Source organism: Varanus komodoensis, unplaced genomic scaffold, assembly GCF_004798865.1.
Source record: "Varanus komodoensis strain SLA01 unplaced genomic scaffold, ASM479886v1 scaffold3, whole genome shotgun sequence".
Taxonomy (NCBI): Eukaryota; Metazoa; Chordata; class Lepidosauria; order Squamata; family Varanidae; genus Varanus; species Varanus komodoensis.
The window spans coordinates 56,329,208-56,355,800 of record NW_025335761.1 but is presented as its reverse complement, the minus strand read 5'-3'; the positions used below and the strand labels follow the sequence as shown (position 1 = coordinate 56,355,800).

Here is a 26,593-nt window from a genome sequence, read left to right as displayed (position 1 = left end):
AGATTCAGACGTCTCTCTTGGCTGTGTATCTGAATGACTCTCTGCAAAGTCACTGGAAGATTCCACTTCCACTGTAAATGCTTTTAGCTTTGTCAGTGTAGTAGTGGAAGAAGCTCCTTCAGTGACAATTAGTTCTTCGCCTTTGTCAGATAATGTTAATTTTGTAAAACCAGTCTTTTCTATTGCTTTTTTTGGGGCTTTCATCTGATGATTGGTGATCTTTACTTTCAAATGTTTCACTCATATATTCTGTAGAAGATAGTTTAACTGGTATATCTAAATTCACATGAGATTCCTGTATTTTCACTTTGAGAAGGGAAAACCCATAGGTGGCACTTTTTACTTCTGAAGGAGGAATCTCAGATTCTCTTACTATCTCGGTGGAGAAAGACTCCTGAACTGCAGCATCATCATATCCAAATGAGGATTTACCTTGTATCTTTACTTCTTTATGCTCAAGGTATTGTTGTTGAGCATGCATTGGTGTACTTGGAACAAATGAATCAACTGATGGGAGTTTAATCTCAAATTGTGTTGTCTGAATGTCTGGTTCAGTCAGTGTTGTAATTTTAGCTATTGACTTCTGGATTTTACCATCCATGGCGTCTATGTTACCTGCAGGAAATGCAGTGCTGAATTCCACTGGCCTCGGTATGTGTACTGTTTTCTCTATAAAAGAAGAGTCTCCAGAGTCCATTTGTGCTCTTTGAATGGCAGGTTCAGATAGTGTTGTAATCCTGACTTTAGATTTCTGGATATTATAACCTGAATCTTCTGCTTTCTCTTCAAGGAATGTAGTTCTGAATTCTGATTGAGGTGCACCATCAGGATCAGTAGCAGCACATTTCATATCTGTTGCTCCTTCTGAAATCACAAGTTGTCCTTCAGCTTCAGATGTGCTATGTGTGAATTTGGGCATTTTAAATTTGGGAATTTGAAAACGTAGTTCTGAATCCTCAAACTGTTTGTCCATGAGGTCTACTGGTTTTCCTGTAAAATCTAATGTTAGACTCTTTACATCAACAGACCCTTCTGCTTTTTGAAGAGCTTCGGTTTTGAATCTCTCTCCTTCAGTTTTTGATATTGACACCTCAGTCTCTATCTTTGGTGCATCAGCATGGATGTCTGAACCCCGTGATTTGCTATGTAGACTGCCAAACTTTGGCATCTTGAATTTGGATGCTTTCGTTTTACTTGAGCCATCTCTCTCTTCTGCCTTCATTTCACTTTCGGTGGATGCATCTTTTTCAAAGCCTTCGGATGGGAAGTCTATTATTTCAAAGTCTTCATCAGCAACTGAATCATCCATTTTAACTTCTGAAGGGACAACATCAGACTCTTCCAGCCCAGATATCACATCAGCAACATTGCCAGTGCTCTTTGTGGTGGACCACCCAAACGAAGGCATGCCAAACTTTGGCATTTTGAATATGCTTTCTTTTCCTTGGGTATCCTTTCTTTGTAATTTCAGTTGTTTCTCTGTTTTTTCAGTTTTTGCTACTGTATCGGAGTCTTGCATAACTGCCTGTGCTTCACCAACATCAGCATCAATTTTCTTCTCTGTTTTGTCCACAGTCATTTCAGTTGATGATGCCTCAACCACTGTTATGCTGTCTAATTTGGCTTTGTGTCCTTGAAGTGTCACCTCACATTTAGGGAGAGTGATATTAACATCCATTTTTGGTACATTGTTTTCTGATGTAGGGACAGATAAAATGGGTGTATGCATTTGTAAACTCTCTCCTTCAGCACCATGTTTGACTACGTCAGCATATGTTTTAAACCCCAGGGCACTTAATTTACTGTCTGCTTTTCCTGGGGCTTCTGAAAGACGGCCTTCACTCTCTAATATACCTAAGCCAGATACCTTTTCTTTCAGTACTGATATGCCACCTTCTGTAATCTCTTCTTGAGGAAACATGACTTTGCCTTCTAAAACATCCTTTTCAAAATGTGATCCTATATCTACATGGGAAGACTGGATTACAGTTTCAAGACCTTTTGTTTCACTTTCTCCTTCTGCGACAGGAGCTTTTCCAGTGCTGCTTTCAACTTCAGCATCACCTTTTTTCCCTTTTGAGGATGATCGACCAAATGAAGGCATCCTGAACTTTGGCATTTTAAACCAACCCTGAGACTCCTCGGTCTGAATTTCTCCAGACATTGTTTTGTGTTCTCCTTGTACTTTTATATCCTTCTCATCAGTGCTGCAAACAGACATGCCAGGTACTTCAATTTCGACTCCAGGCGCTTGTGTCATTTTATTTTTTTCAGTTGAAACCTTCATTTCTGCATTAATGCTTTCAGCTTCTGAGGTTGGGGCTTCTCCATCAAGTCTCTCTATTTCTGTTGTCACTTGTAGCTGGGAAACTTCAGCTTCCATTTTTGGTAGAGTGATGCCACTCTCTGGCAATTTCCATTCAGAAACTGAAATTTCAAACTTTGGCATTTGGAGTTTTGGCATTCTAATCTTTCCCTCCATGCCATCCTTTTTTGTACTTGCATTATCCATATCAATTTCATCTTCAAATTCTTTTTCTGAACTCTTCTGCTCAAATGAACTACTGATTATGGGCACCTTAATATCAGGTTTTGGTAAGTTAACATTTGTATCTATTTGGGGAGATTTGACTTCTACTTTTGATATGCCCTTTGACATTTTAATGCTTATTTCAGTTTCATCTTCTTTTCTTGTGGTAAAACTACTTTCTATGTCCGGTATTTGTACCAAAGCTCCATCTCTTTCCATGGTAATATCAGCCTCTACTTTAGGAAGGCTGCCTTGTGATTTTGGAAGTTTTGTCCGAGAAAGGGAAATTTTGGGCATAGTAAAATGAGGCCTTTTCACCTGCCCCTTTTTTGTGGATGTTTCGATATCTTGTTCCATGTGGATTTCTTGATCTTCTGGTAGAATCACTTTTGCTTCGATATCAGTATCATCCAACAATATATTTAGATTAGGTTCCTCCAGAGGTTCTTTTATATTGGTTTTAAGGCTTGCTTCTTTTTTAGGGGACCAATTAAATGATGGCAATTTGAATTTTGGCATTTTGAAATGGCTTTCCTTCTCTTCTGAATCTAAACTTCCACTCTTCATTGTTTTCTCTAATTTTGCTTCTTCAGCTTTAGCATCTGACTCTTGAGTCTCTTGCTGTGGCTGTGTCACAGAAAAGCCAACTGAAGGGAATTTTAGGTCCAGTGCTGGAGTCTTGATGTCAGCACTAGGAATCTGGGGCATCTTAATTTTCCCTTCCACAATAGTTTTTTCTGTATCAACAATATCATACTCTGCTTCAAATGTTGGAGCTTCCACAGCAATATCGGCAATATCTGTGGTAGTTTTCAGCTGGGCAGTATCAGTGTCCTCAGATGGTAAATTAACATCAGTGTCCGGAACTTTACCCTTAGAAAATGAAATTCCAAATTTAGGCATTTGGAATTTTGGCCTTTTTATCTTTCCATCTACACATTCAGTTTTAATCTCTGATCCATCTACAGATACTTCAGTGGATGGTCCTTCCACTTTTATTTCTAGGCCTTTCACTGTAGGGACCTTAATTTCTCCTGTGGATTTATTAATCTCATCAGCAACATCAGTTATTTTTAATTCTGCTTTTGAAAAACTGTCATCAAGTGTAGGAACTTTGGTATCACTTTTAGTTAAGCTGGATTCCATGTCCACTTTGGGAGCTTTAATTTCTGGTTTGGAAAGCTCTACACTTGGAAGTTTAACTTTGGGCATTTTAATGCCTCTTCTAGCATCACCACTACTGATGTCTTTTTCTGATATTTGTGGTGAAATGTCCCCTGCTTCCTCAGAGGTAGACATGGCCATGTCAGTGTCCACTTGTGACATTGAAATGTCAGCTTTATGGCCTTTCATTTTTGGAAGGGATATTTTAGGCATGCTAAACTGAGGCCTTCTGGTTCTCTCACTATCTTTATCAATAGACATATGAACCTCCAATTCTTCTGTTTGGCCTTCAACATCCTCTACAGTGAGTGTTAATTCAGATTCTATTTCACTTGTTGAAAGTGAAACTGAGGGTTCTTCAAAGTTCACATCAGTATCAGTGGAAACACTTGCTTCTTTTTTCGGAGACCAGCTGAATGATGGTAGCTTGAATTTTGGCATCCTAAATTTACTTTCTTTTTCTAGAGTATCCTTTTCATCACTTTCACGTATTATATCTTTGCTATCTAAATCTGGTCCCTGGATATCAATCCTTGATTCTGGTACTGAAGGAAAGACAACATCTATCTGTGATGTTTTAGTATCAGCCCTTAGGATTTGAGGGCCCTTAACTGATGTAATTTCCATTTTTAGGCCTGAAACATCTGCCTCTACATCAAGAATTTCAGATTTTTTGATATCCAAAACTTGCACATCAGTATCTATGTCAGGAATGTCAGTTGCAACTTGGCGTACACTAATTTTACTCTCTGGCACTTTAACTCGTGATGATCCAAACTTTGGCATTTGAAATCTTGGCATTTTACTCTTCCCCTTTGAACCATCAACACTAATTTCAGCTGCACTGGAAACAATATCAGCTGACATGCCTTCAGCTTCTATATTTGGACCATGGATAGTCATTTCAGATTTACTTTCCACTTCTGGCAAATTTACAACTTCATCTCCAAGTTCCTGTTCTGATTCTTGAGAAGTCATATGATAACTGGTAAGAGTGACATCCTTATCTGCTATATTTTCACTGACATCAATTTTAGGAGTTACCTCCACCTTTGAAAAACCCAGATTAGGAAGATGAAATCTAGGCAAGGTAACACTTATCCCCCCTAAACGACCATGAGATTCAGGAACATCCATGGTGCTTTCAGGAATAATTCCTTGGGATAGGTCTCCTGCTCCACAAGCAGATGACTGACTATCAATTTCCACGGGTGGACTAATAGTTCCAATTCCAGACAAAACTACATCACCATCAATTCCAGCAGGAGAAACCAACAAATCAGGTGGTTCAGTCATAATACCAGTCTTGTAAGAGCTGGACTTGCCAAAAGATGGTATGTTAAATTTAGGCATTTTAAACTTACTACCTTTCTTCTTAGCCAGATTTTGTGAAGATAAAGAACCATCTCCCCAGTGCACATCCAAATCACCACCATCATCAGCATCATCAGAGCACGGCAAATCTATCTCTGCTTTACAAACTTCAGCATCCATGATTGGGAGGCCAATGTCCAGCTTTGGTGTTTTAATATCACCTTTAGACATCTTAGATTTCTTAAACGAGGGCATAGAGATCTTCCACACTGATGATTCACTGTCAACAACAGAAGGGTCCCCCTTAATATCAGCATCAATGGCAACAGAGGGCAGCGCCACTTCGGCCTTCAGTTCTGGCGTGGAGAGCTCACCATCCATGGAGGTAATAGTGATCTCGCTTTCTGCAGCTGCTTTCCCTTTGGGAAGGGAAACTCCAAATTTGGGCATGTGGAACTTAGGCATCTTGAACTTGCTGTCCATGCCTTCGAGCTTCACCTTGTCTGTGTCCAGAGAAATCTCAGCAGAAGGCCCCTCCACATGTAGTTCTGGAGCTGAGACTTCCACGGAGGCCTGTCCTGTGGGCACCTGAATGTCAGGTGCGGAGAGGCCAATCCCGGTTGAAAGGTCACCTGTTTTCAGTTCGGGCTTTGCAATGCTGACATCGACTGCCGGAAGAGTGGCATCCACTTTGGGGAGGTGGACGTCAACATCCACTTTGGGTCCTTTGATTTCGGGTTTGGAGAATCCCATGCTGGGCATCTTGAACTTGGACATGTGGATTTTCATTCCGGTGCCATCGATACTGCCTTCTGTCTCAGGTGCCTTGATGGAGACGTCCACCTCTGGGACTTCTATTTTTCCCTTTGGCATGGAGACATCTGCTTCCACCTTTGGCAGGGAGACGCCCACTTGAGGAGCCTTCAGTTTGGGGACTTTCCCAGTTGGCATCTTAAGATCAGGCATTTTCACCTTGCCCTTTTCAGCCACGCCAACTTCCACACTCGGTCCCTCAATCTCAACTGCTGGAACCCGGATGTCTGCATCAACAGCGACAGAGGGCAGCACCACTTCAGCCTTCAGTTCTGGCATAGGGAGCTCACCTTCCACGGAGGGTAGGGTGATTTCACCTTCTGCAGCTGCTTTCCCTTTGGGAAGTGAAATTCCAAGCTTGGGCATATGGAACTTTGGCATCTTGAACTTGCTGTCCATTCCCTCGAGCTTCACCTTGTCTGTGTCCAGAGAAATCTCAGCAGACAGCCCCTCCACGTGTAGTTCTGGAGCTGAGACTTCCCCGGAGGCCTGTCCTGTTGGCACCTGAATGTCAGGTGCGGAGAGGCCAATCCCGGCTGAAAGGTCACCAGTTTTCAGTTCAGGCTTTGTAATGCTGACATCGACTGCCGGAAGAGTGGCATCCACTTTGGGGAGGTGGGCGTCTATGTCCACCTTGGGCCCTTTGATTTTGGACTTAGAGAAACCCATGCTGGGCATCTTGAACTTGGGCATGTGGATTTTCATTCCAGATCCCTCAATGCTGCCTTCTGCCTCAGGCACCTTGACGGAGGCGTCCACCTCTGGCACTTCTATTTTTCCTTTTGGCATGGAGACATCTGCTTCCACCTTTGGCATGGTGACGCCCACTTGAGGAGTCTTCAGTTCCGGGACTTTCACACTTGGCATCTTAAGATCAGGCATTTTCACCTTGCCCTTTTCAGCCACGCCAACTTCCACACTCGGTCCCTCAATCTCAACTGCTGGAACCGTGCCGTCTGCATCAACAGTGACAGAGGGCAGCACCACTTCAGCCTTCAGTTCTGGCTTAGGGAGCTCACCTTCCACAGAGGGTAGGGTGATTTCACCTTCTGCAGCTGCTTTCCCCTTGGGAAGTGAAACTCCAAACTTGGGCATGTGGAACTTTGGCATCTTGAACTTGCTGTCCATGCCTTCAAGCTTCACCTTGTCTGCGTCCAGAGCAATGTCAGCAGATGGCCCCTCTATGTATAGTTCTGGAGCTGAGACTTCCACGAAGGCCTGTTCTGTGGGCACCTGAATGTCAGGTGTGGAGAGGCCGATTCCAGCTGCAAAGTCACCTGTTTTTAGGCTGGGCTTTGTAATGCTGACATCGACTGCTGGAGGAGTGGCATCCACTTTGGGGAGGTTGAGGTCGACATCCACCTTGGGACCTTTGATTTCGGCTTTCGAGAAACCCATGCTGGGCATCTTGAACTTGGGCATGTGGATTTTCATTCCACCTCCGTCAATGCTGCCTTCTGCCTCAGGTGCCTTGACGGAGACGTCCACCTCTGGGACTTCTATTTTTCCTCTTGGCAGGGAGACATCTGCTTCCACCTTTGGCAGGGAGACGCCCACTTGAGGAGCCTTCAGTTTGGGGACTTTCCCAGTTGGCATCTTAAGATCAGGCATTTTTACCTTGCCCTTTTCAGCCACGCCAACTTCCACAGTCGGTGCGTCAATCTCAACTGCTAGAACTGGGATGTCTGCATCAACAGTGACAGAGGGCAGTGCCACGTCGGTCTTCAGTTCTGGCACAGGAAGCTCAGCTTCCACGGAGGGTAGGGTGATTTCACCTTCTGCAGTTGCTTTCCCCTTGGGAAGTGAAACTCCAAACTTGGGCATGTGGAACTTTGGCATCTTGAACTTGCTGTCCATGCCTTCGAGCTTCACCTTGTCTGTGTCCACAGCAATCTCAGCGGACGGCCCCTCCATGTGTAGTTCTGGAGCTGAAACTTCCATGGAGGCCTGTCCTGTGGGCACCTGAATGTCAGGTGCGGAGAGGCCAATCCGGGTTGAAAGGTCACCTGTTTTCAGTTCGGGCTTTGCAATGCTGACATCGACTGTCGGAAGAGTGGCATCCACTTTGGGGAGGTGGGCGTCTACGTCCACCTTGGGCCCTTTGATTTTGGACTTGGAGAAACCCATGCTGGGCATCTTGAACTTGGGCATGTGAATTTTCATTCCAACACCCTCAATACTGCCTTCTGCCTCAGGTGCCTTGACGGAGACATCCACCTCTGGCCCTTCCATTTTTCCCTTTGGCATGGAGACATCTGCTTCCACCTTTGGCAGGGAGACGCCCACTTGAGGAGCCTTCAGTTTGGGGACATTCACACTTGGCATCTTAAGATCCGGCATTTTCACCTTGCCCTTGTCAGCCATGCCAACTTCCACACTCGGTCCCTCAATCCCAACTGCTGGAACCGGGACATCTGTGTCAAAAGTGACAGAGGGCAGCGCCACTTCAGTCTTCAGTTCCGGCATCAGGAGCTCACCTTCCACAGAGGGTAGGGTGATTTCACCTTCTGCAGCTGCTTTCCCTTTGGGAAGTGAAACTCCAAACTTGGGCATGTGGAACTTTGGCATCTTGAACTTGCTGCCCGTACCTTCGAGCTTCACCTTGTCTGTGTCCAGAGAAATCTCAGCAGACGGCCCCTCCACATGTAGTTCTGGAGCTGAGACTTCCACGAAGGCCTGTTCTGTGGGCACCTGAATGTCAGGTGTGGAGAGGCCGATTCCAGCTGCAAGGTCACCTGTTTGTAGGCTGGGCTTTGTAATGCTGATGTCGACTGCTGGAGGAGTGGCATCCACTTTGGGGAGGTTGAAATCGACATCCACCTTGGGACCTTTGATTTCGGGTTTCGAGAAACCCATGCTGGGCATCTTGAACTTGGGCATGTGGATTTTCATTCCACCTCCGTCAATGCTGCCTTCTGCCTCAGGTGCCTTGACGGAGACGTCCACCTCTGGGACTTCTATTTTTCCTCTTGGCAGGGAGACATCTGCTTCCACCTTTGGCAGGGAGACGCCCACTTGAGGAGCCTTCAGTTTGGGGACTTTCCCAGTTGGCATCTTAAGATCAGGCATTTTCACCTTGCCCTTTTCAGCCACGCCAACTTCCACAGTCGGTGCGTCAATCTCAACTGCTAGAACTGGGATGTCTGCATCAACAGTGACAGAGGGCAGTGCCACGTCGGCCTTCAGTTCTGGCACAGGAAGCTCAGCTTCCACGGCGGGTAGGGTGATTTCACCTTCTGCAGTTGCTTTCCCCTTGGGAAATGAAATTCCAAGCTTGGGCATATGGAACTTTGGCATCTTGAACTTGCTGTCCATGCCTTCGAGCTTCACCTTGTCTGTGTCCAAAGCAATCTCAGCGGACGGCCCCTCCATGTGTAGTTCTGGAGCTGAAACTTCCATGGAGGCCTGTCCTGTGGGCACCTGAACGTCAGGTGTGGAGAGGCCAATCCCGGTTGAAAGGTCACCTGTTTTCAGTTCGGGCTTTGCAATGCTGACATCGACTGCCGGAAGAGTGGCATCCACTTTGGGGAGGTTGACGTCTACGTCCACCTTGGGCCCTTTGATTTTGGACTTGGAGAAACCCATGCTGGGCATCTTGAACTTGGGCATGTGAATTTTCATTCCAGCACCCTCAATACTGCCTTCTGCCTCAGGCATCTTGACCGAAATGTCCACATCAGGCACTTCTATTTTTCCTTTTGGCATGGAGAAATCTGCTTCCGCCTTTGGCAGTGTGATGCCCACTTGAGGTGACTTCAGCTTGGGGACTTTCACACTTGGCATCTTAAGATCAGGCATTTCCACCTTGCCCTTGTCAGCCACACCAACTTCCACACTCGGTCCCTCAATTTCAACTGCTGGACCTGGGATGTCTGCATCAACGGCGACAGATGGCACTGCCATTCCAGCCTCCAGTTCCAGTTTAGCGAGCTCAGCTTCCACGGGAGGTAGGGTGATTTCACCCTCTGCAGCTTCTTTCCCTTTGGGAAGTGAAATTCCAAACTTGGGCATGTGGAACTTTGGCATCTTGAACTTGCTGTCCATTCCCTCGAGCTTCACCTTGCCTGTTTCCACAGCAATCTCAGCGGACGGCCCCTCCATGTGCAGTTCTGGAGCTGAAACGTCCATGGAGGCCTGCCCTGTGGGCACCTGAATTTCAGGTGCGGAGAGGCCAATCCCGGGTGCTTTCAGTTCGGGCTTTGTAATGCTGACATCAACTGTTGGAAGAGAGGCATCCACTTTAGGGAGACTGACGGCGACATCCACCTTGGGCCCTTTGATTTCAGGTTTGGAGAAACCCATGCTGGGCATCTTGAACTTGGGCATGTGGACTTTCATTTCAGTGCCCTCGATGCTGCCTTCTGCCTCAGGCACCTTGACGGAGACGTCTACCTCTGGAACGTCTATTTTTCCCTTTGGCATGGAGACATCTGCTTCCATCGTTGGCATGGTGACGCCCACTTGAGGAGTCTTCAGTTTGGGGACTTTCACACTTGGCATCTTGAGATGAGGCATTTTCACCTTGCCCTCGTCAGACACGCCAACTTCCAAACTCGGTCCCTCAATCTCAACTGCTGGAACCGGGATGTCCGCATCAACGGCTACAGAGGGCAGCACAATTTCAGCTTTCATTTCTGGCTTAGGGAGCTCAGCTTGCACTGAAGGTAGGGTGATTTCCCCTTCTGCAGCTGCTTTCCCTTTGGGAAGTGAAACTCCAAACTTGGGCATGTGGAACTTTGGCATCTTGAACTTGCTGTCCATGCCTTCGAGCTTCACCTTTTCTGTGTCCACAGCAATCTCAGCGGACGGCCCCTCCATGTGCAGTTCTGGAGCTGAAACTTCCATGGGGGCCTGCCCTGTGGGCACCTGAATTTCAGGTGCGGAGAGGCCAATCCCGGGTGCTTTCAGTTCGGGCTTTGTAATGCTGACATCAACTGTTGGAAGAGAGGCATCCACTTTAGGGAGACTGACGGCGACATCCACCTTGGGCCCTTTGATTTCAGGTTTGGAGACACCCATGCTGGGCATCTTGAACTTCGGCATGTGGAATTTCATTCCGGTGCCCTCAGTGCTGCCTTCAGCTTCAGGCACCTTGACGGAGGCGTCTACCTCTGGAACTTCTATTTTTCCCTTTGGCACGGAGACATCTGCTTCCACCTTTGGCATGGTGACGCGGACATGAGGCGTCTTCAGTTTGGGGGCTTTCACACTTGGCTTCTTAAGATCAGGCATTTTCACCTTGCCCTTGTCAGCCACGCTGACTTCCACACTTGGTCCCTCAATCTCAACTGCTGGAACCGGGATGTCTGCATCAACGGCAACAGAGGGCAGCACCACTTCAGCCTTCAGTTCTGGCTTAGGGAGCTCAGCTTGCACTGAATGTGGGGTGATTTCACCTTCTGCAGGTGCTTTCCCTTTGGGAAGTGAAACTCCAAATTTGGGCATATGGAACTTTGGCATCTTGAACTTGCTGTCCATGCCCTCGACCATCACCTTGTCTGTGTCCAGAGCAATCTCAGTGGATGGCCCCTCCACGTGCAGTTCTGTGGCTGAGACTTCCACGGAGGCCTGTCCTGTGGGCATCTGAATGTCTGGTGCGGTGAGGCCGATACCGGCTGCAAGGTCACCTCTTTTCAGTTCGGGCTTTGTAATGCTGACTTCAACTGTCGGAAGGGAGGCATCCACTTTAGGGAGACTGACATCGAGTTCCACCTTGGGCCCTTTGATTTCGGGTGTGGAAACACCCATGCTGGGCATCTTGAACTTGGGCATGTGGAATTTCATTCCCGTGCCCTCAATGCTGCCTTCTGCCTCAGGCATCTTGACCGAAATGTCCACATCAGGAACTTCTATTTTTCCTTTTGGCAGGGAGACATCTGCTTCCACCTTTGGCAGGGAGACGCCCACTTGAGGAGTCTTCAGCTTGGGGACTTTCACACTTGGCATCTTAAGATCAGGCATTTTCACCTTGCCCTTGTCAGCCATGCCGACTTCCACACTCGGTGCCTCAATCTCAACTACTGGGAGCGGGATGTCTGCATCAACGGTGACAGATGGCAGTGCCATTCCGGCCTTCAGTTCCGGCTTATGGAGCTCAGCTTCCATGGAAGGTAGTGTGACTTCACCTTCTGCAGCTGCTTTCCCTTTGGGAAGTGAAACTCCAAACTTGGGCATGTGGAGCTTTGGCATCTTGAGTTTGCCATCCATGCCCTTCAGTTTTTCCTTATCTTTGTCCAGAGCAATCTCAGCAGATGGCACCTCCATGTGTCCTTCTGGAGCTCTTAATTCCAACGAAGCTTGTCCTGTTGGCACCTGAATGTCAGGGGCGGAAAGGCCGATCCCAGCTGTTTTCAGTTCGGGCTTTGTAATGCTGAGATCGACTTTTCGAAGAGAGGCATCCACTTTAGGGATGCTGAGGTCGACGTCCACCTTGGGGCCTTTGATTTCAGGTTTGGAGACACCCATGCTGGGCATCTTAAACTTGGGCATGTGGATTTTCATTCCAGTGCCATCAATGCTGCCTTCTGCCTCCCGCGCCTTGACAGAGACGTCCACCTCTGGCACTTCTATTTTTCCTTTTGGCATGGAGACATCTGCTTCCACCTTTGGCATGGTGACGCCCACTTGAGAAGTCTTCAGTTTCGGGACTTTCACACTTGGCATCTTAAGATCAGGCTTTTTTACCTTGCCCTTGTCAGCCACACCAACTTCCACACTCGGTCCCTCAATCTGAACTGCAGGAACTGGGATGTCTGCATCAACGGTGACAGTTGGCAGTGCCATTTCAGCCTTCAGTTCCGGCATAGGGAGCTCTCCTTCAACAGAAGGTAGGGTGACTTCCCCTTCTGCAGCTGCTTTTCCTTTGGGAAGTAAAACTCCAAACTTGGGTACGTGGACCTTTGGCATCTTGAGTTTGCTGTCCATCCCCTTGAGCTTCACCTTGTCTGAGTCCAGAGCAATCTCAGCAGATGAAACATCCATGTGTAGTTCTGGAGCTGTTGATTCCACAGAAACATGTCCTGTGGGCATCTGAATGTCTGGTGTGGAGAGGCTGATCCCAGCTGCCAGGTCACCTGTTTTCAGTTCGGGCTTTGTAATACTGACATCTACGGTTGGAAGAGAGGCATCCATTTCAGGAAGACCGAGGTCAACGTCTACCTTGGGCCCTTTGATTTCAGGTTTGGAGACACCCATGCTGGGCATCTTGAACTTCGGCATGTGGAATTTCATTCCGGTACCCTCAATGCTGCCTTCTGCTTCAGGCACCTTTACGGAGACGTCTACGTCTGGAACTTCTATTTTACCTTTTGGCATGGAGACATCTGCTTCCACCTTTGGCATGGTGACGCCCACTTGAGGAGTCTTCAGTTTGAGGACTTTCACACTTGGCATCTTAACATCAGGCATTTTCACCTTGCCCTTGTCAGCCACGCCAACTTCCACACTCGGTCCCTCAATCTCAACTGCTGGAACCGGGATGTCTGCATCAACAGCGACAGAGGGCAGCACCACTTCAGCCTTCAGTTCTGGCTTAGGGAGTTCAGCTTCCACAGAAGGTAGGGTGATTTCACCTTCTGCAGGTGCTTTCCCTTTGGGAAGTGAAACTCCAAACTTGGGCATGTGGAACTTTGGCATCTTGAACTTGCTGTCCATGCCTTCGACCTTAACCTTGTCTGTGTCCAGGGCAATCTCCGCAGACGGCCCCTGCACGTGTACTTCTGGAGCTGAGTCCTCCATGTAGGCCTGTCCTGTTGGCATCTGAATGTCTGGTGTGGGGAGGCCGATACCGGCTGCAAGGTCACCTGTTTTCAGTTCTGGCTTTGTAATGCTGACATCAACTGTCGGAATGGAGGAATCCACTTTAGGGAGACTGACATCGAGTTCCACCTTGGGCCCTTTGATTTCGGGTGTGGAAACACCCATGCTGGGCATCTTGAACTTGGGCATGTGGAATTTCATTCCCGTGCCCTCAATGCTGCCTTCTGCCTCAGGCATCTTGACCGAAATGTCCACATCAGGAACTTCTAATTTTCCTTTTGGCAGGGAGACATCTGTTTCCACCTTTGGCAGGGAGACGCCCACTTGAGGAGTCTTCAGCTTGGGGACTTTCACACTTGGCATCTTAAGATCAGGCATTTTCACCTTGCCCTTGTCAGCCATGCCGACTTCCACACTCGGTGCCTCAATCTCAACTGCTGGAACTGGGATGTCTGCATCAAAGGTGACAGATGGCAGTGCCATTCCGGCCTTCAATTCCGGCTTATGGAGCACAGCTTCCATGGAAGGTAGTGTGACTTCACCTTCTGCAGCTGCTTTCCCTTTGGGAAGTGAAACTCCAAACTTGGGCATGTGGAGCTTTGGCATTTTGAACTTGCTATCCATGCCCTTGTATTTTACCTTATCTGTGTCCAGAGCAATCTCAGCCGATGGCACCTCCATGTGTAGTTCCGGAGCTGTTAATTCCAACGAAGCTTGTCCTGTTGGCACCTGAATGTCCGGAGCGGAAAGGCCAATACCGTCTGTTTTCAGTTCGGGCTTTGTAATGCTAAGATCGCCTGTTCGAAGAGAGGCATCCACTTTAGGGAGACTGACGGCGACATCCACCTTGGGGCCTTTCATTTCGGGTTTGGAGACACCCATGCTGGGCATCTTAAACTTGGGCATATGGATTTTCATTCCACCTCCCTCAATGCTGCCATCTGCCCCAGGGGCCTTGATGGAGACGTCCACATCTGGAACTTCTATTTTTCCCTTTGACTGTGAGACATCTGTTTCAACCTTTGGCAGGGAGACGCCCAGTTGAGGTGTCTTCAGTTTGGGGACTTTCACACTTGGCATCTTAAGATCAGGCATTTTCACCTTGCCCTTGTCAGCCATGCCAACTTCCAAACTCGGTCCCTCAATCTCAACTGCTGGAAGCGGGATGTCTGCATCAACGGTAACAGATGGCAGTGCCATTCCAGCCTTCAGTGCCGGCGTAGGGAGCTCAGATTCCAAGGAAGGTAGAGTGATTTCACCTTCTGCAGCTGCTTTCCCTTTGGGAAGTGAAACTCCAAACTTGGGCATGTGGAGCTTTGGCATCTTGAGTTTGCCATCCATGCCCTCGAGCTTCACCTTGTCTGTGTCCAGAGCAATCTCAGCAGATGGCACATCAATGTGAAGTTCTGGAGCTGAGACCTCCACGGATGCCTGTCCTGTTGGCACCTGAATGTCAGGTGCAGAAAGGCCGATCCCAGCTGCAAGGTCACCTGTTTTCAGTTCGGGCTTTGTAATACTGACATCAACTGTTGGAAGAGAGGCATCCATTTTAGGGAGACTGACGGCGACATCCACCTTGGGCCCTTTGATTTCAGGTTTGGAGAAACCCATGCTGGGCATCTTGAATTTGGGCATGTGGACTTTCATTTCGGTGCCCTCGATGCTGCCTTCTGCCTCAGGCACCTTGACGGAGACGTCAACCTCTGGAACTTCTATTTTTCCTTTTGGCATGGAGACATCTGCTTCCACCTTTGGCATGGTGATGTGGACTTGAGGCGTCTTCAGTTTCGGGACTTTCACACTTGGCATCTTAAGATCAGGCTTTTTTACCTTGCCCTTGTCAGCCACACCAACTTCCACACTTGGTGCCTCAGTCTCAACTGCTGGGACCGGGATGTCTGCATCAACGGTGACAGATGGCAGTGCCATTCCGGCCTTAAGTTCCGGCTTAGGGAGCTCAGCTTGCACTGAAGGTAGGGTGATTTCACCTTCTGCAGGTGCTTTCCCTTTGGGAAGTGAAACTCCAAACCTGGGCATGTGGAGCTTTGGCATCTTGAGTTTGCCATCCGTGCCCTCGAGCTTCACCTTGTCTGTGTCCAGAGCAATCTCAGCAGATGGCACATCCATGTGTAGTTCTGGAGCTGAGACCTCCACGGACACCTGTCCTGTTGGCACCTCAATGTCAGGTGCAGAAAGGCCGATCCCGGCTTCAAGGCCACTTGTTTTCAGTTCGGGCTTTGTTATGCTGCCATCAACTGTTGGAAGAGAGGCATCCACTTTAGGGAGAATGACGTCGAGTTCCACCTTGGGCCCTTTGATTTCGGGTTTGGAGACCCCCATGCTGGGCTTCTTGAACTTGGGCATGTGGACTTTCATTCTTGTCCCCTCGATGCTGCTTTCTGCCTCAGGGGTCTTGACCGAGATATCCACATCAGGCACTTCTATTTTTCCTCTTGGCAGGGAGACATCTGCTTCCACCTTTGGCAGGGAGACGCCCACTTGAGGAGTCTTCAGTTTGGGGACTTTCACACTTGGCATCTTAAGATCAGGCATTTTCACCTTGCCCTTGTCAGCCACGCCAACTTCCACAGTCGGTGCCTCAATCTCAACTGCTGGAACCGGGATGTCCGCATCAACGGCTACAGAGGGCAGCACCACTTCAGCCTTCAGTTCTGGCATAGGGAGCTCACCTTCCACGGAGGGTAGGGTGATTTCACCTTCTGCAGTTGCTTTCCCTTTGGGAAGTGAAACTCCAAACTTGGGCATGTGGAGTTTTGGCATCTTGAACTTGCTGTCCATGCCCTCGAGCTTCACCTTTTCTGTGTCCAGAGCAATTTCAGCGGACGGCACCTCCACGTGTAGTTCCGGAGCTGTTATGTCTACAGAAGCTTGTCCTGTTGGCACCTGAATGTCAGGTGCAGAAAGGCCGATCCCGGCTTCAAGGTCACTTGTTTTCAGTTCAGGCTTTGTTATGCTGACATCGACTGTTCGAAGGGAGGCATCCACTTTAGGGAGACCGAGGTCGACGTCCACTTTGGTCCCTTTGATTTCAGGTTTGGAGACACCCATGCTGGGCATCTTGAACTTCGGCATGTGGAATTTCATTCCGGTGCCCTCAGGTCTGCCTTCTGCTTCAGGCACCTTGACGGAGATGTCTCCCTCTGGAACTTCTATTTTTCCCTTTGGCATGGAGACATCTGCTTCCACCTTTGGCATGGTGACGCCCACTTGAGGAGTCTTCAGTTCCGGGACTTTCACACTCGGCATCTTAAGATCAGGCATTTTCACCTTGCCCTTGTCAGCCACGCCAACTTCCACACTTGGTGCCTCAATCTCAACTGCTGGAACCGGGATGTCTGCATCAACAGCGACAGAGGGCAGCACCACTTCAGCCTTAATTTCTGGCTTAGGGAGCTCAGCTTCCACAGAAGGTAGGGTGATTTCACCTTCTGCAGCTGCTTTCCCTTTGGGAAGTGAAATTCCAAACTTGGGCATGTGGAACTTTGGCATCTTGAACTTGCTGTCCATGCCTTCGAGCTTCACCTTGTCTGTGTCCAGAGCAATCTCCGCAGACGGACCCTCCACGTGTACTTCTGGAGCTGTTAATTCCACGGAAGCCTGTCCCGTTGGCACCTGAATGTCAGGTGCGGAGAGGCCGATCCCTGCTGTTTTCAGTTTGGGCTGTGTCATGCTGACATCGACTGCCGGAAGAGAGGCATCCACTTTAGGGAGACTGAGGTCGACATCCACCTTGGGCCCTTTGATTTCGGGTTTGGAGACACCCATGCTGGGCATCTTGAACTTCGGCATGTGGAATTTCAGTCCTGCGCCCTCGATGCTGCCTTCTGTCTCAGGCACCTTGATGGAGACGTCTACCTCTGGAACTTCTATTTTTCCCTTTGGCATGGAGACATCTGCTTCCACCTTTGGCATGGTGACGCCCACTTGAGGAGTCTTCAGTTCCGGGACTTTCACACTCGGCATCTTAAGATCAGGCATTTTCACCTTGCCCTTGTCAGCCACGCCAACTTCCACACTTGGTGCCTCAATCTCAACTGCTGGAACTGTGCCATCTGCATCAACGGCGACAGAGGGCAGCACCACTTCAGCCTTCAGTTCTGGCTTAGGGAGCCTTGCTTCCACGGAAGGTAGGGTGATTTCCCCTTCTGCAGCTGCTTTCCCTTTGGGAAGTGAAACTCCAAACTTGGGCATGTGGAACTTTGGCATCTTGAACTTGCTGTCCATGCCTTCGAGCTTCACCTTGTCTGTGTCCAGAGCAATCTCAGTGGACGGCCCCTCCACATGTCGTTCTGGAGCTGTGAATTCCACGGGGGCCTGTCCTGTTGGCACCCGAATGTCAGGTGCAGAGAGGCCCACTCCAGCTGCAATGTCCTCTGTTTTCAGTTCGGGCTTTGTAATTCTGACATCGACTGTCGGAAGAGAGGCATCCACTTTAGGGAGACTGACATCAACATCCACCTTGGGCCCTTTGATTTCGGGTTTGGAGAACCGCATGCTGGGCATCTTGAACTTGGGCATGTGGATTTTCATTCCGGTGCCCTCAATGCTGCCTTCTGCCTCCGGCGCCTTGAAGGAGACGTCCTGCTCTGGCACTTCTATTTTTCCCTGTGGCAGGGAGACATCTGCTTCCACCTTTGGCAGGGAGATGCCCACTTGTGGAGGTTTCAGTTTGGGGACTTTCCCAGTTGGCATCTTATGATCAGGCATTTTCATCGTGCCCTTGTCAGCCATGCCCACTTCCACAATTAGTCCCTCAGTCTCAACTGCTGGAACCGTGCCGTCTGCATCAAGAGCGACAGAAGGCAGCGCCACTTCGTCCTTCAGTTCTGGCTTAGTTAGCTCTCCTTCCATGGAGGGTACAGTGATTTCACCTTCTGCAGCACCTTTCCCTTTGGGAAGTGAAATTCCAAACTTGGGCATCTGGAACTTTGGCATTTTGAATTTGCTTTCCACTCCTTCCAGCTTGAATTCTCCCCCATTCTGAACAGTCTCAGTTGTACGGGCCTCTATACCTTGGTGTGGTTCTTTCATTTCCAGTGAAACCTGTGTTGTCGGTATTGATGCATCAATTGCATGTACCGTGACATTTATGTCTTCTTTTATGTGTGTTATTACATCTTTTAGTTCACTTTTTATTTCATTTTCTTTGTTTTCATTCTCTGATTTTATTTCCAATTGTAATTTTTCTTTTGATGCCTTCTGTTTCTTTTTTCGTATCTTTGGAAATGCTTGTGATGTTCCTATCTGTGAGGTCACAATTGTAGTTTCTGGTTTTGTAGTTGTTTGTTTGGATTTTTCCTTCTTGGTTTTTTTAATAGTCAGTTCAACTTCAGGACATTTTTTCATAAGTTCTGGATGTTCTAATTTTGTTTCACTTATATCTTTTTTGTCTTTATCCCACGAAGTAGCATATGCTACTTCGATCAGTTCTGGAATTTCATGGGTAGTGTCATTTTCATACTTTGTGAGAGGTTTTACATCATATTTTATCCTTCCCTCTGTTTCTTGTCTATTTTTATGCATCTTGAATCCAATACTGGGGAATTTTAATTTCTTTTGACTTCCTTTTTTAGCCTTCACATGCATTTCTTCTGGTTGAAATTGTGATTCAGTGTCTGTGCTTGTTGGAGAAACATCTGGAATGGCTTGCTCATATGCATCTGAAGTGCTTCGAGATCGCCTATGTCCCAAAATAGTTTTTCCTTTTATTGACTGAAATTTTGGCCAGGAGAGTCTGTCCTTCTTGGTTCTTTTTGGTCGCCCAACTCTTTGCTTTACAATTAAGTTTGCTTTGTCTTCTTCTGAGATAGTCTTCTCTGATATTTCCAGAATTTCTTTTCCCTGAGAAAGAGAATTTCCAAAATGATCGCTATGATCTAGATTTTTAATTTAAAATTCCACATTAAAAATATTCAGTGTAGTTTTACCAGTGAACATTTAAACCATAAGTACTAGCAGATGTGGGGACACTGAAATCAAACAATTAGAAATGAGACTTGAGGAAGAAGGTAAACATTTCATAAAAATCACATTCTTTAAGAAGCCGGAAGAATCAGCAATTCAAAAGACCAAACTCTGGCAAAGAATACAAGTATACACATAATATCATTTTTTCCAATATTTAAATTAATCTCATCTTCCTTAATAATTTTTCCCACTGAAACCCAGACACAATGTTCCTAGGCTCTATTTTTCAATGCAAATCTGGAATAAGAGGTGGAGGGGAAGAAGGTACGTACCTCTGTCATGTGTAGTAAGCAATGGTAACCTTAGTAATGCTTTCTCATTTCTCACATTGCCATGTGCAGATTCACATGTTACTTTTTCATGTGTTTAATATATGCAGCAATGGTTTAATTTGCAAAATAATTGAAGCTACAGAGAAGCAAACCAATGATAGTTCCCCATCTGCCTCAGAAATAAATGGAAATTTGAGGGGAACTTGAAATCTGTATTTATCACATTATTTTCAAAACATAACGCATTGGATTGTATCCAGACTTGGTCATAGTTAGCATGAAGTTTCCAACTCTGTATAAAACTGATCTCTCTCTAACATAACAAAACCAGACTGGAAGGGGCCAAGAAGGCCATCAGCTGAATGTAGAATCACTTCAGCATTCACCTCATATGGTTTCCAGTAATGTTAGAAAGGAAACTTGTAGAGTCTTGCTCTCAACCTACAGGATGTGCAATTCTGTGAAATTTCTGTTTAGTTTTCTGAATCTAAGGTTAACATTTGGTGCACTGAATCACAGTGCTCAATAGCGTCTATTGTGGGAAACTATCTTGATACTGAAAAAGGTATTGTGTGCAAAACAGCACTACCTGTTATGGCTAAATACTGCTTTGGCTTCTGCCATTGCTTTTGGCTTTCTCAGAAGATGTGCTTTGTCATGATCTTCTACTCATTATTTATTAGGACATTGTCACATTCTGTGATATTGGTCCTCACCTTGTCAAAAGTGGTTACCCACTCCAATCTAGCAACCCATTTCCTGTAGTTCTAGGTGAAGTAGAGGTGAAGTCTAGCAGTAAACTGGTGAGGTCTCTGCACGCTCTGGGCCAATATGAGGAAGTGCAACAGTGCATTAGCACATGGTTTCAATTCTGAGGTTAGAAGGGCAGTTGTGGAGGAGGCCTTTCCTTCCCAGAAAACAAAATGGCAGTGGCAGCACTGAGATTGGGCTGCAGGCCTGTTGTAGGTCTTCAACGAGCAGTGGGAGGCTCATGTTCTGCATTACTGCAGTTTGGGGCTGTAGATTAAGACCTTTCCTTGTGTGTGTTTATGAGGAAGAGATGGCTTAATCACACACAACAGCATATGGGTGGTTTTAGATTGGCCTTCCATAGCCTTCCCCGACACGATGCTTTCTAGATGTTTTGGACTGGAACTTCTATCAGTCCTGACCAGTGGCCATGCAAGCCAGACTGATAGGAGTTGTAGGCCAAAATACTTGGAGGACATCATTTGAGGGACCTGCTGGTACTACTCAGTTTGGACCAGCAGGTAGATGTATGGGCCCCTGCAGCTTGGAGACTTGCAAGACATCCCGAGACATCTAAGTATGAGATGGTATAGAAATGATTTAAATAAATAAATAAATTTATTTATTTATGGAATGTGCTCCCCAGAGAGGTCCGCCTGGTGCCATCATTATTTGTTTTTCAGCACCAGGTTAAGACCTTTTTATTCCAACAATACTTTAATAACTTTTAATATTGGTTTAATATGTTTTAATCTGCAGCCAGGGTGGATCTGAAATTCATTTGTATTATGTTTTATTATTTTTTATTTATTTATGTAAGCCGTCCTGAGGCCTTCGTGACAGGATGGCATATAAATATTATAATAGATAAATAGATAGATAGATAGATAGATAGATAGATAGATAGATAGATAGATAGATAGACTTCCACCCTACACTAGTGCTCACTTGCTTCCTCATTGACTCACATTTTGTTCCCCCCACCCAGCACTCTTCTTTCTCTCCCCTTCTCAATTTTCTTCAGGGTTGTCTGTCTGTCCGCTCTTCAGATATCCTATGCTGGGGGGAAGGGTGCACTCATGTCAGACATTTTCATTTCTCGAAATATCCTCTAGATGGCCTCCCGGGTCCACAGGCATGCTGCAGAAATTAAGGTCAATTGGAGCTTCTTCTGCAGTGGACTAGGCCTTTTCTAAAAGTTAGAGGGGGAGCACCGTCAAGGGCGAGAGGATGGGGAGAGCAAGGACCAGGATGGGAGAAAGAAAAAGCAGAGAGAAAGAAATAGCGTAGGAAGTTTGGAGAGAGTGACAGAGAAAGAAAGAGCGTGGTGGGGAGTGGTGGACACAGACTGAAGGGGAATAATTAGGAGGAGCAGTGAGGAGTATTTTATTTATTTAGGACATTTATAGGCTGTCCATCACTGTCGTCTCTGGACAGCTTACAAGCGTCTCTGGACGGTATCTGTGTGGGACTTCTTGGGCAGGGCCCCTTGGTCTAGCAGTGCCACTTTTTTTGGTAAGGCTGGTCTTCAGCATCACTCTGCCCTCCTCTCAGAGTGTTCCTCTGTATGTACCTGGTGCAGGATGCAACCAGCCAAAGGATATCATGGCTGGTCATCCAAGTAAAGCTTCCAAGAGGTGCAAGAGTTTTTTCTGTGTAAACATGCAGAAAGGCATGCTTTCAGAGGTAAAGTTCAAGGCTTTCAAGGGATAGGCTCTGTTTGGTAGTGGCACCTGCTGTGGGGAACTCCCTCATGTTATTTTTTCCTAGTGCAAAACTGTGTACACTAGATGAAAACAGTTTTCTGGTCTTTATTTTTTTATTTTTGGGTGGGGGTATATAGCATTTGGTTGTATTGCTGTTCTGTCTTTTCCTGGTGGTGTGCTACTGTGTTTGTTTTCTTGTTATGAATGATAGTTGTTAAACAAAGCTGTAAGCCAGCTTGAAAGCCAAAGATCAAATGGCATGCTAAATTTAAATAATATTATTTGAGGAAAAAAATATCTTTCTAAAACCAGCAGCTGTGCATCAAGTTAGATGATCTTGAGCAAGTCATTTCTCTCAGCTTAATCTACCTTTTGGGCATAGTGAGATATGTAACATGGGGCAGGGAAAGGGAACCATATGCACTCCTTGAAGATAAATACTTAATATAAATTCTGCCCCAAGAAAACCCACCTCTTTAGATTAAGCAAGTGAGTATATATTTTTCAAATGATGCATTTTGCCATTTTTACTATTTTGCATAATTTATTTTGGTTTTGATAGTCATTGATAAGGATAAGGAGCTCTACAAGGCATAGTAGGCTTGTTCACTGATTTGGTTTCTAAGATTTCACTTTAAAGCCAATTTTCACAACCATGAGGTCTAGAAATGTGCTTTTTAAAAGAATATGACATTAGAGATTTTATTTCCATGTGAGGGATTTCTACATTGATGGTCAAATTAATATTTCCCATTATCTGTGTGATATATTTTGATCTTAGTCCAAAAGATCATGCCACAGCTGTACCTTACCTGGCTCCATTTTTCCTTTTTGGACTGTGTTGCAGAAAGTATTTTTTCCACCTCTTCCTTCTCAGTGAGTTTTCTTTTAAGGTTGAACTGTACTTTGTATGGTTCAGAATACTGCAGAATCTTCAGTGCATCTTCATATTTGATATTGTCAAAAAAGACTGTGGCACTCAGAAGCTGATCACCTGTAAAGGGGTAGGAGAAACTGATTGAATTGCAAAATATTATACACATCCACCAATTTTATGTCCATGGACTCAGGGCAGGCTTGCAAGGTGCACAGAAGCACTTCAGAAGACATCTGGGACTTTCAAAATCATAGCTGTAAAATATCTAGTGGAAAGTAGCTTACTGCAAAATTAAAACTGATATTTTATTGTTACCAGCACTTGGTCCCACAATGTACTCATAGAAACATTCACAGTACTTCTAACATCAAAAGCTGGTGTTTGTAACTCCTTGTTTTCTAGATCCTTTCTTCATTCTGGCTGTACATATTTTTCCATCTCTAAGATGTCCCCATGTATAGGCCACCCCTCACTTTTCTTACCGATCTCCAAGCGAGCAAGCTGCTGCCCCGCGCGCGCCCACCGCCTCGCTGCCCCCCTGCCCATGTGCCCATAATTGTGCCAGTATCCCCCCCCGAGCGCACCCACAGTTCTCCTCTCGGCCCCCCGTGTATAAGACACCCCTTCATTTTTAGGTAAATATTTTTAAGGAAAAGTATTGTCTTATACACAGAAAAATACGGTAACTATTATGGCTTGAGTCACAGGTAGACCAGCAAATTGCTTATGACCTTTATGACCTTTTGCCAAATGTTGATGTTAAGGTGTAATCTTATACACGGTGAGACTAAAAAATGTCCTGTGACTCCCAGTATTCCCCAGCCAGTTGTAGACCTTTCCATGGCTGCAAAAGATGCTAGCACTTTCTGCTTGCTTCCCTTACTTGGAACAAACAATCCTATGACCCTTGTGCATTGTGATGTGTTTAGGTGCATGGGATAATTTGGATTCCCAGCATCAAGGTTGGAGACAGCAGTCTGACCTTGTAGCTGGGGAACTGGTGCTCTGTTCTATCTCCCCTGTTTCATAGAAGCTGGTGTGGACTGCTCTGCAAGGTTGGGAATATGACCTTGGAAAGGAGTTACAGAGGGCATTTTGGGAGGTGGAGAGGGGAGGAGACAGGAGCAACAAGGAGACAAGGTATCTGGAAGCTGCTCCAGCATCCTTCGATGCCTCTCTGAGACACTGTAACTAGATGGCTGAAAATGGCCCAGTGGATTGGCCCATTTGCAATGGAATAACAAGCAGCCCAGACTGATTAACTGATGAACATGTATACTGAATGTAGGTCATTCCATAGGCTCTGTTCAAAACTCTTCTGAGCTAGGGGTGCAGGATTGTTATCCAGCCATTCACAAAACAAAGTGCAGGCAGATAAACATCCCCAGGTGCTTGGGGCAGCAGAGGGGTTGGAATCACTCTGGTGTACAGAATGGCTGTATCTGGTCATATGAAACTGCCCTAATTTTGTATGAGCACTGCTGAGCAAGATTTTTGTGTGCATTTGCTTTTATAGTCTAACTGCTGAGCTACAGCAGACTATTTATACATCAACACCACTAAAGGTTTCCTTTCTGGAACAGAAGCTCCAAATAAATTGACTAAGGACACAATCCTATACATGTGTAGACAGAAAAAATCCTACACATGCCAGTATGCCTCAGCCAGACATGCCGTGGAATATTTTTTCTGTTTAAACATGCTTAAGATTGTGCCTTAGGTAGATGACTCCTATAGCTACTGATATTTTTTTTTCAATCATTCATTTATAAGATATATATCTCCTTTTGCCCTTCTCTGTAGAAATCTGAAGGCTTCCTTTATGGCTGAAAGGCATGTGCTATCACAAAGGTTTTGTCCTAAAGCAATGTCCAGTCAGAATCCGATCCCATAATTATGTTTGACTATATTTTCTGAGGTTTGGAAGTAACTTTTGGTGAAATGAATTGGTTAATTTCCAATGAACCAATTGAATATACCATAAGGCCATACCATACCTTCTCTCAGATTGAATAACTTTGATGCTGGGGACTCCTTGAGCACTTGTTTCACAAATATTCCTTCAGCTCCTCCACCAGTCACACTAAATCCGCTTGCGCCAGATTCCACTTCAGTTTGCAAGGTCACCTCCATAGGCTCCTAGGTGTCCCGAAAGTATATGATCAAACCTAATTTCTTATCAGTATATAAGACTTCAAATTGTTCCTGTCATAACATCAACACATATAATAGCATCACAAGCATCACCTACCAGACACCTCAAATGCATACTTCTGAACATCATGTAGATCGGGGTGGGAATTTCAAATGGTTTGGCCTAGAACTCCCATCCCTCTCACTACTGGTGATGTCATAAGTTGCCCACACTTGACACAGTGCTAAAGTGATCTCTGGCCTTTAAAAACTAACTTAGGGTGCTGTCCTATGACCGCAGGATGCTGTTTAGCTGACCACAGGAGAGGTTGTAATGCTAATTCTGACCTTGAAAAGACATTTCAAAGTTGGCACTAGGATTCCATCCTTGGTGCATCCTCCCTCTGATCTTGTAGTTGGTATGGTTCTTTCCACACCATATATGGCTCTGAGAAGACTGATCCCAGAGTCAGTGTTTTATGGATTCTGGGGTGGGGAGGAGCAAGAAAGGGAGAAGTGAAGCTTGCTGGAATATAGTGCATCCTGATGGCACCTCAGGCTGTTCTCCATGCAAGCACAGGACTCGGATAGACAATTTCACAGGGCAGGAGAAGGATGACCTTTGTTTCCATGCTCCTTCTATCCTTGATAGGATGTTCCTAACTCTCAGATCACAGTCATTTATCATAAAACGGAGGGCAAAAGTTTGGAGATTGTGTTGCTCTGAACTTGTGGCCTGATTACTGCGAATGCAACTATCACAATTTAATTTTTGGTGCATATCCAATAAACAACACAGTAGACTGTTAAGAAGTTGTTCACACACTTATCTTTCATTAATAAATAAATCATTCTTAGTTGTTAGGGCCTGTTTCATCTGGATCCCAACAGCTCGGCAGTGACCTTTGCATAGGATAATCCTCTCAGTTTAAAATCAAAACAGAAGACTAATGGCTTCTTAAGGCCATTCCTTCATCCAGAGACCATAACATGATGACCCATGCTTTGAATATTGTCAGATTTTCTTGGTTTGGACAAATGAATGCATACTTAGGAGCTTGGTAATATAATAATTCAATAGAATTGTTGCAGTTCAGCTACTTGCATATCTTGTTCCATTTCATAGGTGTCTACCTTACCACAAATATATCAGGCACCTGCGTAACCTGGATAAACAGGTAGATTCATTGTGACAAATCTGCATGTGAACCTTCCCACACAATTTGGCTTTCCAGATTGGCCTTACCTTCAGCAGATTCAGTTTAACCTTGACAGTCATAAGTCAGCA

General features: G+C 46.1%; 1 protein-coding gene across 2 annotated transcripts in view; it reads right to left on the bottom strand.

Annotated features, from left to right (window-relative positions):
- AHNAK2 (AHNAK nucleoprotein 2) overlaps positions 1–26,593 on the bottom strand; it is a 79,498-nt gene continuing 52,905 nt past the window's right edge. For both annotated transcript variants that reach the window (XM_044436655.1, XM_044436656.1), the window contains exons 5-7: positions 25,170–25,311; positions 23,108–23,289; positions 1–19,441 (exon numbers count right to left, since the gene is read on the bottom strand). In XM_044436655.1, coding sequence (XP_044292590.1) covers positions 146–19,441; positions 23,108–23,289; positions 25,170–25,311 — 19,620 coding nt within the window. In that variant the 3' untranslated portion in view covers positions 1–145. The remainder of the gene's footprint in view (positions 19,442–23,107; positions 23,290–25,169; positions 25,312–26,593) is intronic.